This window comes from Macrobrachium rosenbergii, chromosome 3 (assembly GCF_040412425.1).
Source record: "Macrobrachium rosenbergii isolate ZJJX-2024 chromosome 3, ASM4041242v1, whole genome shotgun sequence".
In the NCBI taxonomy this organism is placed as follows: domain Eukaryota; kingdom Metazoa; phylum Arthropoda; class Malacostraca; order Decapoda; family Palaemonidae; genus Macrobrachium; species Macrobrachium rosenbergii.
The window spans coordinates 54,432,192-54,445,818 of NC_089743.1; the positions used below are offsets into that span (position 1 = coordinate 54,432,192).

A 13,627-nucleotide genomic window follows, 5' to 3' on the forward strand; every position below is an offset into this window, starting at 1 on the left:
TTTTGGACATACAAATATTTTTGATAACGCACAGTAGGGAAACTTTGACAGCGAATCGTAATGATAAATGAACTAGTTATGGTCATACGTGGATGAACTACTAAATACTGAACAAAGTTTTAGGTTCCTTGGTTCCAGTTAAAACCCGATAGAAGATTTTCCTCATGTCAAGTACCCGACGAAACTATGGCAGGCTGATGAGTGTGGAGACTTTCAAATAAAGTTACACGTCGTTGCCGGATCCACAGTGCAAAAAGAAAGATGATAAAATGAAAAATATTGCTAACCAATATATGATAATATGTAACGTAAGGCTGTAAACCTTTTTACCAGTCGTCATGGTTTCGCTAAGTCTCGAGGAAGCGCTACGGCACCTGTGACAGTTTTCTGATGTTATAAAATAACGAAAGACCTCAAAGTAATGGTAATTTTTATGGATGGAATGTTTATTAATCAGTCTTCAATGAAAGGAAGTGCACACAAAAAATCTACAAAAACGAGAATTTGGAATGAATTCAGTATGATAACCTGTTTGCTTTTCTGATTAATAGACATTTAATAAAAATAAGCTAATGATTTTCTTATTTATGAAAACCTCTACAATACAGACACGAAATGAAAAGAAAAGCACTGGTAAAAGAAATAATGACACATTAAAATGTTGATTTCTTGATTAAAAACTATACTCTCTTCTCTTTTCTCTCTCTCTCTCTCTCTCTCTCTCTCTCTCTCTCTCTCAAATCACAATGTGTATTTTGTCTACAGCGGAACAATTTACATTTCGAAACTACCATTTAATTGCAGACATGCATTTCTGGTTACATTCAAAATCAAGATCTTTCTCTTCATTTGCAGAGATTGCTCCACCTTAATGAATAAACCTTCATGGTCACTCCGTGACGTAACGATTCCCTCAGGCAAAATGAGCTCCCCAGACATATAATAACTCGGATTTCTCTCATCTGCAACACTTGCTATTATCTCTTTTGTATACACAGACATGGCTCTGAAGGTGAGATATATTTTACCTCTTGTTTAGTTCCCCGTTCTACGAATGAGGGTTTTATTGTCGGTGCACGAAAGAACTGTGATTTTATTATTATTATTTTTTTTTACAAAAGACTTTACGTGCCTAACTTAGTTCGTAGGAGATCAGTGTAGCATTGCAAAAGTTATTATTATGGTGGAATTTATTTACAAAATTATTTTTGGAAAATACTCCAGTTATCTCGTGGGATATTCTTATTCTTATCTTCCTTTTTCGTTTAATTTTACAAACATCATCTATCTTTATATATATATATTATAATATTCATCTATATATATATATATAATATAAACATGTGATACATTTTTAAAGTTCAGATATAGATGAGCATATAGATTTTTACATGATTTTGGTGATATTTAACAACCTAAGATTTTAAATTAATCTTTCCAGGCAATCCTCGTGGCTACTTTAGCAGTTGCATCCGTCCTTGCTGATGTTCCACCTTCCTATAGAGCTCCTGCTCCTTCCTACGGAGCACCCTCACCCTCTTATCAAGCTCCAACTCCTGCCTACAGACCACCTTCACCTTCTTATAATGCTCCAGCTCCAGCGGTAGGGAAGACAAAAATTACGTTTACCAAAAAAAAAAAAAAAATTATTTTTTACCCTTTCCTGATATCCATAAATTCTCTCTTAACACAGCATACCTTCCTCTGAAATTTAACTGCAAAGAAATGTTGATTTCAAGCTTTCAGTTATTATTATTATTATTATTATTATTATTATTATTATTATTATTATTATTATTATTATTATTATTATTATTATAAAACCAGGGTCCAGCTCGGTACGACTTCAACTACGCCGTGAAGGACGACTACTCAGGAAACGACTTCGGACACCAGGAGGCTCGAGATGGATACGACACCAAGGGAACTTATTACGTGCAGCTTCCCGACGGCCGTCTGCAGAAGGTCACTTACTACGTCAACGGCGACACTGGGTACGTGGCCGAAGTCTCCTACCAAGGAGAGGCTCATTACCCTCAGTATCAACCCTCAGGAGGATACAAACCTGCCCCTAAGCCTGGGTACGCCTAAGTTAAATAATTGGTTTGGTTCGTCTTGTATGTTAAATTTCAATGCAGGTATTAGTCTTATTTATGCGTAGATGCATAAAAACAAATAAAAAAAAGATTTTTCATAAGAATTAACAGTTCTTGTTTTACTTAAAACCTTTGTATGGACGCCTTAAAACTGAGTAGGTAAATCAAATACCGACTTAGTGTACAGAAACATACAGTGTATAAGTAAGTATAAATAGTATATTCATGTTAACATATACATTCTTTGGGATGAATTTGGACTTATGATAAGCAATATATGAGGTCACTGAAATCATTACATGAGTTTAATAAGCAACTCATTTACTGTATGAAGCATCATGACAACATCCCAATGAAATACTTAACTTTTGGGAAGGATATCTTTCAATAACGCGGATTAGTATGATGAAATATCAGTATTTTAACCTCTAACTAACATTCTAATATTAATTCATGATTTCAAGTTATCTACCAGATAAATAACATATGAAATTTCAAGTAGTCACTTGTCTTTTTTCCTCTGCTTTTATTCCTAAGGGATCTGTTATAATGGCAATTCACTGACTAGCTTTACACAGTTTATTTCCTCGTAATAAGAAATCATTATAGATATAAAGCTGATTTTCTTTACGGCCGATATATTACTATATAACAAGTTTCATAATATCCAAAATGAAATCTTATAATGTACGTGGCTATGATATTCCACCCCGTTGCTAATCGAACTTGTATGGTATAAAAAAGAAACCTTAATTAGAATATTAATATTGGCAGATATCTTACCAAACATGGTTTTAGATTCTTATTGAATGTTTATGGAGCTTACTGCTACAACGGAAGGAAATGATACTGAAATGCTTTTTTTCTTACCATAGGTAATCCACAGTTTATGAAAATAAACCACTATGATCCGAAAAAGGACAACTTTATGAAAGCTAAAGACTTACCGTTCACATCAGTACCAAGTCAGACTTCACCTCATTCAACAAATGTCAAGATGGATTCTTTTCAAAGAAGACAGCTGTTGAACCTGACGTTTCCTCTGAGGAACTTTTACTTTATCCGAAAATGCAAGGTTCTCAGTATTGCAAAATGAATTGGATATTTCATGGAATATACTTGCATATCTGAATTCGGCTTAAATAGTCATGAAGAATGTTTCAAAAAGTCAAGATTCGCAATTAGACATGTTCGTAAAATGCTAAATTTAATTCGCCGTTGTGTTTTGATTTATTACAATATAAACTGAACTGATTAATAAAAATACAGATATTAATCTATATGCTTCCTTGGTAAGCTCTGATGATACATTATATAGGCTACATTATATATGCGAAATCTGGGTTGGCAAAATGCATAACATTATTAATACACTGAGATTCTTGTTATAAGATATCTGTCAAAAGATAACTAAACTGAAAATTCCCACCACCCTGACATAATACAGCTAGTAGAGTTGATTATGCATCTAATTTAGTCCATTTCTCTCATAAAAAATAAAGGTTTCTGGGAGGGTGAGCCACTGGCATGACTTTCTTTAGCAAATGCCTAAAAGAAATAGATAGGCTAAAAGTGGAAAGAGGGTGGAGAAAATAACATATCTAAACAGAGAAGACGACACGAAGTAGATTTTTAATGACTTTGAAAAACTAAAATGACAAAAAATTAACATCGAAACTGCTATGAAATGGTATTGTATAACATCATGTGACCTTGACATTACCTGCAGATACCGTGCTGTAAAAGTCAATGGTAGCTGTTCGATCTTATTAAAATATCTGGAAATTCTATGCATTATTTCTGATTTCAGCTATGACTTCTGCTACCTCGAACTTGAACAGAACAACGGTAACATTAATCATAAGAAAACTGTGAAAAATGAAGAATAAAAGCAAAAAAATCAAATAAAAGCCACAAGATTTTTGTTATTTAAAGATAACCTAATATTCGAAGACAGAGTTTTAGTCATTCTGAATCTGAACACTTTAAAAGGAACTCCATTTGGATAAGCTAAAATATATTATGGGATTTTACCCAAAACCCTCAATTTGTAAGTTAGTTTTCCAAAAAATATCAAAGGATTCCTGATATTTAATTGCAGCTCATCCACTGGCAATCTGAATCAGAAAGAATTTATCAGAAAAGAAGGTGATTTTAGGGATAATGTCAAGTTTTGGACATACAAATAAGCTTAATAAATTATTGAAAATATGAAAAAAGGCTTAGTAGGTCAACTTTGACTGAGAACTATATTGTCAATATACATTAGTTATGGGTGTGCACGAATGAACTTGAAAGTACTTAAAGTTTCAGGTAATCATCTGACGATTATGTAAATTTTTATATAAAGGTATACGTCGTTGCCGGTTCCATAATATAAAAAAAAAAAGAGTGGTGAATATGAAAAATCCTGCTGACAAGAACGCGAAAACGTGTTGTATAAGCCTGTTTAACTTTTACAAGTCGTTATGGTTTCGTTAAGTCTCGAAAAATTCCAACGACATTAATGGCAGTTTTGCGATGATTATAAAATAACTAAAGAGGGCAAGCAAATAATGTTATTATTTCTGTTGATGTGTTTATAATTCACCGATTTAGAAAGAATTAAGCATGAGAAATTGTGCGTTTTTCTGATTAAGAGACTTTAATGATAAAAATCGTGGAATTCTTGTTTAGAAAACCATATACGCTAATTACACAAACAGAATGAAAAGAAAAGTACCGGTAAAAATAAAAAATTACTCATTATAACGATGACTTCTTGATCATAACCTACATACTGAACCGTTCAAGTGCTTTTTTCCTCTCTCTCTCTCTCTCTCTCTCTCTCTCTCTCTCTCTCTCTCTCTCTCTCTCTCTCTCTAAACCACAATCTGTATTCTTTTTACAGATGAATAATTTACTTCATGTCGAAACTACCATTCAATTGTAGACATGGATTGCTGGCTAAATTCAAGGTCAAGATTTTTCTCTTCACTTTACAGAGATTGCTCCAGATTAATGAATTAGCGCACCCTGTGACGTCACAGTTCCTCCAGGTCAAAGGGAGCTCCCCAGACATATAAATAGCTCAGATTTCTTTCATCTGAAGCACTTTCTGTTATCTCTTCCGTTTGCACAGACATGGCTCTGAAGGTGAGAAATATATTTTACCTTTATATACATATATACATAAAGAACTATATATATATATATATATATATATATATATATATATATATATATATATATATATATATATATATATATATATATATATATATATATATATATATATATATATATGTGTGTGTACGTGTGTGTAAATATATTCAAACATCTTTAAAATCTGATATATAGATGAACAGATATTGATTTCATTACACGAGCTTTTTAGTATTAACCTGTTGAATTAATATTTCCAGGCAATCCTCGTGGCTGCTTTAGCAGTCACTTCTGTCTTTGCTGATGCTCCACCCTCTTATCGAGCTCCTGCTCCTGCTTACGGAGCACCCTCTCCTTCTAAAGCTCCAACTCCTGCCTACAGAACACCTTCACCTTCTTATAACGCTCCAGCTCCAACGGTAGGAAAAATTAGTTTACAAGAAATATATATATTTTTATCTAATTTCCTCTGATATCAATAATTTCTTTCTAACACAACATCCCATCTTCTGACATTTAAACTACAAAGCAAAGTTTATATGAACCTTTATTATTATTATTATTATTATTATTATTATTATTATTATTATTATTATTATTATTATTATTATTATTATTATTATTATTATTATTATTATTATTATCATATTTAACCAGGGTCCAGCTCGGTACGACTTCAACTACGCCGTGAAGGACGACTACTCAGGAAACGACTTCGGACACCAGGAGGCTCGAGACGGCTACGACACCAAGGGAACTTATTACGTGCAGCTTCCCGACGGCCGTCTGCAGAAGGTCACTTACTACGTCAACGGCGACTCTGGGTACGTGGCTCAAGTCTCCTACCAAGGAGAGGCTCAGTACCCTCAATATCAGCCCTCAGGAGGATACAAACCTGCCCCTAAACCTGGATATGCCTAACGGAAATGATTGGTTTGGTTCGTCGTTGTCATTATTGTTAACAACAGTTGATACGTCTGTAAATAAGTGTGTTAACTACAAATGCACGTATTAGTCTCATTTATATATCGATGTACAAAAACAAATAAAAAAGATTTTTCATAAGAATTAACAGTTCTTTTTTTACCTCAAATTTTCGTATGCATACGCAGAAACTACGTAGTTTAATCAAATACCGTCCTAGTGTACAAAAATATACAATGTATAAGAATGTATAAATAATATATCCATGTTAACATATACATTATTTGGAATGAATTTGGACTTGTGATAAGTAATGCATAAGTTAAATAATCAACTCAGTTACTATATGAAGCATCATGACAACATCCAAGCGCAATACTTAACTTTTGGGAAAGATATCTTTTAATAACGCACATTAGTATGATAAAATATCTGTATTTTATGATCTAACTAACATTCTAATATTAATTTATGATTTCAAGTTATTTACCAGATAAACAACATATGAATTTTCAACTACTCACTTGTTCTTTACCTGCTTTTATTCCTAAGAGATCTGTATAATGACAATTCATTATACAGCTTTAGACATTTTATTTCCTCATAATAAGAAATCATTAAAGATATAAAGATGATTTTCTTTACGACCGATATATTGCTATATAACAAGATTCATAATATCCAGAATGATATCTCGTAAAATACGTGGCTATGATTTTCCACCCCGTTGCTAATCAAACTTGTATAAAAAAAGAAAACTTAATTCAAATATTAATATTGCTAGATATCTTACCAAATTTGGTTTTAGATTCTTATTGAATCTGTATAGAGCGTACTCCTACAATGAAAGGAAATGACATTGAAATGTTTTTTTTCTTATGCTTTGTTCTTATGTGAACTTACAGTTCACATAAGATACGTACTCCTACAATGAAAGGAAATGACATTGAAATGTTTTTTTTCTTATGCTTTGTTCTTATGTGAACTTACAGTTCACATAAGAACAAAGTCAGACTTCACCTCATTTAACAAATGTCAAGATGGATTCTTTTCAAAGAAGACAGCTGTTGAACCTGCCGTTTCCTCTGAGAAACTTTTACTTTATCCGAAAATGCAAGGTTCTCAGTATTGCAAAATGAATTGGATATTTCATGGAATATACTTGCATATCTGAATTCGGCTTAAATAGTCATGAAGAATGTTTCAGAAAGTCAAGTTTCGCAATTAGATACGTTCGTAAAATGTCAAATTTAATTCGCCGCTGTGTTTTGATTTATTACAATGGAAACTGAACTTACTAATAAAAATACAGATATTAATCTATATGCTTCCCTTGATAAGCATTGCTGATACATTATGCGAAATCTGGGTTGACGAAATACATAACAGTATTAATACACTGAGATTCTAGTTATAGAATATTTATTAAAATATAACTAAACTGAAAATTCCCAGCAACCTGACATAATATAGCTAACAGAGCTGATATCTTGGATGATTATGCATCTATTTATTCCATTTCTCTCAAAAAAATAAAGGTTGTTGGGAGGGTGAGCAAATGGCATGACTTTCTTTAGCAAATGCCTAAAAGAAATAGATAAAAGTGGAAAGAGGGTGGAGGAAACAACTTATATCTAAACAGAGAGGAAGACACGAAGTAGGTTTTTAATGACTTTGAAAAACAAAAATGACAAAAAATTAGCATCGAAACTGGTATGAAATGGTATTGTATAACATCAAGTGACCTTGACATTAGCTGTAGACACCTTGCTGTAAAAGTCGAGGTAGGTTTTCGATCTTATTAAAATACCTGGAAATTCTCTTAATTAAATCTGATTCCATTTACTTCAAAATCATCTATGACTTCTATTACCTCAAACATAAACAGAACAACGTCATCATTAATTATAAAAAAAAAAGCTGCGAATATTGAAGAATAAAAGCCACAAGATTTTTGTTGATTAAAGAAAAACAAAGTATTCGAAAACAGAGTTTTAGAGTCCTTCTGAATCTGAACATTTTAAAAGAGAACTCTGTTTGGATTAGTTAAAATATATTATGGGATTTTTATACAAAGCCCTCAGTTCGTAAGTTAGTTTTCCAAAAAATATCAAAGGATTCCTGACAAGTAATTGCAGCTCATCCTCTGGCATTCTGAATCAGATATCATTTATAAGAAAAGAAGTGATTTTACGGATAGTGTCAAGTTTTGGACATACAAATAAGTTTAATGAATTACTGGAAAATCTGAAAAAAGGCTGAGTAGGTCAACTTTGACTGAGAACTGTATCGTCATTGTACATTAGTTATGGGTGTGCACGAATGAACTTGGAAGTACTTAACAAAGTGTCAGGTACATAATCTGACGATTATGTAAACTTTTATATAAATTTATAAGTCTTTGCTGGTTCCATAATATAAAAAAAAAGAATGTTGAATACGAAAACCCATGCTGGCCAGAACGCGAAATCGTGTTATGTGAGTCCGTTTAACTTTTACCAGTCGTTATGGTTTCGTTAACTATCGAAAAAGCCCAACGACATTTGTGGCAACTTTTGCGATGATTTTAAAATAACTAAGGAGGGCAAGTAAATAATGTTATTTCTGTTGATGTGTTTGTAATTCACTCATCGTGGATAAGGAACAGCATATGAAAAGTTTACAAAAACACCGATTTAGAAAAAATGATGCATGAGAAATTGTGCGTTTTTCTGTTTAAGAGAATTTAATGATATAAATTCGTTGAATTCCTGTTTAGAAAACCACATTATTACAGAAACGGAATGAAAAGAAAAGTACTGGTAAAAGAAAAAATTACTAATGAAAATGATGACTTCTTGATCATAAACTACATACTGAACCCTTCAAACACTTTTCCTCTCTCTCTCTCTCTCTCTCTCTCAAACCACTTTTTCAGATGAATAATTTACGTCATTTTGAAACTACCACTCAATTATAGACACGGATTGCTGGCTAAATTCAAGGTCAAGATCTTTCTCTTTACTTTGCAGAGTTTGCTCCAGATTAATGAATTAACGCACCCTGTGACGTCACAGTTCCCTCAGATCAAAGGGAGCTCCCCAGACATATAAATAACACAAATTTCTTTCATCTGAAGCACTTCCTGTTAACTCTCTTGTTTGCACAGACATGGCTCTGAAAGTGAGAAATATATTTAGCTTTTGGTGCACACATACACACATACACACATTATATATATATATATATATATATATATATATATATATATATATATATATATATATATATATATATATATATATATATATATATATATATATATATATATGTGTATATATATATATATATATATATATATAATATATGCTATAGTAGAGGACAATATATATAGAATAGGCCTATATACCAATCTGAGGTGGTTTAACTTCCCTTCGTAGCATTCCCTTTATTCATATAGGCTATTCATCAAGTTCCATATTTTCATGATTCGTGTTATATATATTGTATATATATACATACATTATATATATATATATATATATATATATATATATATATATATATATATATATATATATATATATATATATATATGTATGTATGTATATAAATATATGTGTGTATATATAAATGTATGTGTGTATAAATAAATCCAAATATCTTTAAAATCTTATATATAGATGAACAGATTTTGATTTTAGTACACAAGCTGTTTAGTATTAACCTGCTGAATTAATATTTCCAGGCAATCCTCGTGGCCGCTTTAGCAGTCACTTCAGTCCTTGCTGATGCTCCACCCTCTTATCGAGCTCCTGCTCCTGCTTACGGAGCACCCTCTCCTTCTAAAGCTCCAACTCCTGCCTACAAAACACCTTCACCCTCTTATAATGCTCCAGCTCCAACGGTAGGGAAAAATTAGTTTTACAAGAATTTTTTTTTTTTTATCTAATTTCTCCTGATATCAATAATTTCTTTCTTAACACAACATCCCATCTTCTGAAATTTAAGCTACAAAGCAAAGTTTATATGAACCTTATTATTATTATTATTATTATTATTATTATTATTATTATTATTATTATTATTATTATTATTATTATATTTAACCAGGGTCCAGCTCGGTACGACTTCAACTACGCCGTGAAGGACGACTACTCAGAAACGACTTCGACACCAGGAGGCTCGAGACGGCTACGACACCAAGGGAACTTATTACGTGCAGCTTCCCGACGGCCGCCTGCAGCAGGTGACATACTACGTCAACGGCGACTCTGGGTACGTGGCCGAAGTCTCCTACCAAGGAGAGGCTCAGTACCCTCAGTATCAGTCCTCCGGAGGATACAAGCCTGCCCCTAAACCGTTGTACGCCTAAGGGAAATCATTGGACTGATTCGTTGTGTTGTCTTTATTGTTAACAAGTATTGATACGTCTGTAAATAAGTATCCTAACTTTAAATGCAAGTATTAGTCTTATTTATATGTAGATGCAAAAACACAAATAAAAAATATTCGCAAGATTTATCCGTTTTCTTTTACCTTAAGCTTTTGTAAGGCCATTTTAAAATTACGTAGATGAATCAAATATCGTCTTAGAGTACAAGAATTTACAATGTATAAATATGCATTAAATGGTATATTCGTGATAACACATTCATTTTTTAAAAATTAATTTGGAACTATGTAGCATCATTCATGACAACATCCAAGTGCAATGTTTAATTAACTTATTGAAAGGATATTCATGGAAACTATATAGTAAATCTAACTAATAACTAAGTAATTATTTATAACGCAAATTAGTCTGATAGAGCATCTTTATTCAAGATCTAAATAACATTTTGATGTCAAATTTTGACTTGAATTTATATACCAGATAAGCAAGGTATTAAATTTCAAAAAGCCATGTCATTTTTTTCCCTGCATTTATGCCAAAGTGGTATGATAAGATAACTATTTATCATGTAGTTATAGACTGTTTATTTCATAGAAATATGAAATCATTAGAAATATGAAAAAGATTTTCGTTACCACCGACAAGTCATTTAATATAAAAACTTAATCTGTATAATGTATATGGCAATTGTTTTACTCCTCATTGCTTATCAAACTTCTATAGTACAAAGAAGACACCGAAATTCGCATATTATTTTTGGCAGACATTACCTAACCTGGTTTTAATTCCCTATTAAATCTGTATGGTGAAAGAAAACGACAATGAAACAATTTTTCTTGAAACATTAATTCATACTTTACGGAAATAAACCTCTATGGTCCAGAAAAGGTATAGATGCTTTTCTACGACCAACGAAAACTATAAAAGCTAAAACCTGGGAGGTTAAAAGTACACAATTTCAGAGAGCATCTCATTTGACCTAGTTCAAAATGGATTCTCTTCAAAGAAGCTCGCTGTCGAACCTGCTGTTTCTTCCGAGGATGAATTACGAATTTCAAAACATTTCAAAATTCGTTTTAAATAGCCTTTAATAACGTAACAAGAAGTCAAGTTTCGCAGAGATAAGTTCATGAAACGTCAAATTTATTCCGCCGAGGTATTCAGATTTATTACAATAAAAAGGGAACTGATTAATGGAAAACAAAGAATTCCAGAAATATGCTTCCCTTGGTAAGCTCTCCTGGAACGTTGCGCAAAAACTGGGTTGTAGAAATACATAACGTTATTAATACTATAAGACTTTTTTTTATAGAATGCTCACCAAAAGATAACTGAATTGAAAATTGCAAGCTGCCTGACGTAAATACAGCTTATACCCAAGATTATTATGCAACTAATTGGTCCATTTTTAAAGCAGAAACAAAACTGTTTGGGAAGGGGGGAAGCCAATGGCATGGCCAGCATGACTTTGCAAAAGCCCTAAAAGAAAAAAATAGAAATGGAAAGAATTGTGGAAAGCACAGATTAAACTTAAACAGAAAGAGAGATAAGAAGCTGTTTTGCTTAATATGAGTGTTTGAACTAGCATCGTGAGTCACACACTAAATCCGGTGTGTGAAGTGATATTAGGCCTATATAACATAAAGTAACTTTGACATTAGCTCAGGTACCCTGTGGCAAACATCGAGGGTAGTTATTCTATCTTATCAAAATAACTGGTTATAATCTTCACTATTTCTGATTTATTTACTACGAAATAATGGATGACGTCTATTATATCGAACATAAATAGAATTTAGACAGTATATTATAAATATGTGAACAATGAAGAGTAAAAACTAAAATATTTTTGTTCTCTAAAACAACCAAGATATTTGACGAGAGATTTTGAGTCGTTGTGAATCACGGCACTTTCAAACAGGACTTCGTTTAAATGAACAACAGAGTATTATGGAATTATTACCCAAAGCGTACACTCCCATTTACAAAAAAAAAAAAAAAAAAAAAATTAAGGATTCCCAACAGTAATTTCAGCTCAACCTCTAACATTCTGAATCGAAAAACATATGTACAGTAAAAACGAGGCTGGTTTTATTAATAATGTCTAGTTTTGGACATACAAATATTTTTGATAATGCACAGTAGGGAAACTTTGACAGCGAATCGTAATGATAAACTGACTAGTTATGGTCATACGTGGATGAACTACTAAATACTGAACAAAGTTTTAGGTACCTTGGTTCCAGTTAAAACCCGATAGATTTTCCTCATGTCAAGTATCCGACGAAACTATAGCAAGCTCATGAGTGTGGAGACTTTCAAATAAAGTTACACGTCGTTGCCGGATCCACAGTGCAAAAAGAAAGATAATAAAATGAAAAATATTGCTAACCAATATACTCGTATGATAATATGTAACGTAAGGCTGTAAAACTTTTTACCAGTCGTCATGGTTTCGCTAAGTCTCGAGGAAGCGCTACGGCACCTGTGACAGTTTTCTGATGTTATAAAATAACGAAAGACCTCAAAGTAATGGTAATTTTTATGGATGGAATGTTTATTAATCAGTCTTCAATGAAAGGACGTGCACACAAAAAGTCTACAAAAACAAGGACTTGGAATGAATTTAGTATGATAACCTGTGTGCTTTTCTGATTAATAGACATTTTATAAAAATAAGCTAATGATTTTCTCGTTTATGAAAACCTCTACAATACAGATACGAAATGAAAAGAAAAGTACTGGTAATAGAAATGATGACTCATTAAAATGTTAATTTCTTGATTACAAACTACATACTCTCTCTCTCTCTCTCTCTCTCTCTCTCTCTCTCTCTCAAATCACAATGTGTATTTTGTTTACAGCGGAGCATTTTTACCCCATTTCGAAACTACCATTCAATTGCAGACATGCATTTCTGGTTACATTCAAAATCAAGATCTTTCTCTTCATTTGCAGAGATTGCTCCACATTAATGAATAAACCTTCATGGTCACTCCGTGACGTAACGATTCCCTCAGGCAAAATGAGCTCCCCAGACATATAAATAACTCAGATTTCTTTCATCTGCAGCACTTGCTATTATCTC

The 13,627-nt window shown here is 32.4% G+C and overlaps 2 protein-coding genes across 2 annotated transcripts in view; one reads left to right on the forward strand and one right to left on the reverse strand.

Annotated features, from left to right (window-relative positions):
- LOC136828244 (pro-resilin-like) overlaps positions 1-6,393 on the forward strand; it is a 9,888-nt gene extending 3,495 nt beyond the window's left edge. The window contains exons 4-6 of the mRNA XM_067086097.1: positions 1,494-1,610; positions 5,547-5,651; positions 5,887-6,393. Of these exons, the coding sequence (XP_066942198.1) occupies positions 1,494-1,610; positions 5,547-5,651; positions 5,887-6,161 (497 nt within the window). The 3' untranslated portion in view covers positions 6,162-6,393. The remainder of the gene's footprint in view (positions 1-1,493; positions 1,611-5,546; positions 5,652-5,886) is intronic.
- The window catches only part of LOC136855710 (cuticle protein 21-like), an 81,449-nt gene that overhangs the window by 44,015 nt on the left and 23,807 nt on the right, over positions 1-13,627 (reverse strand). The window lies entirely within an intron of this gene.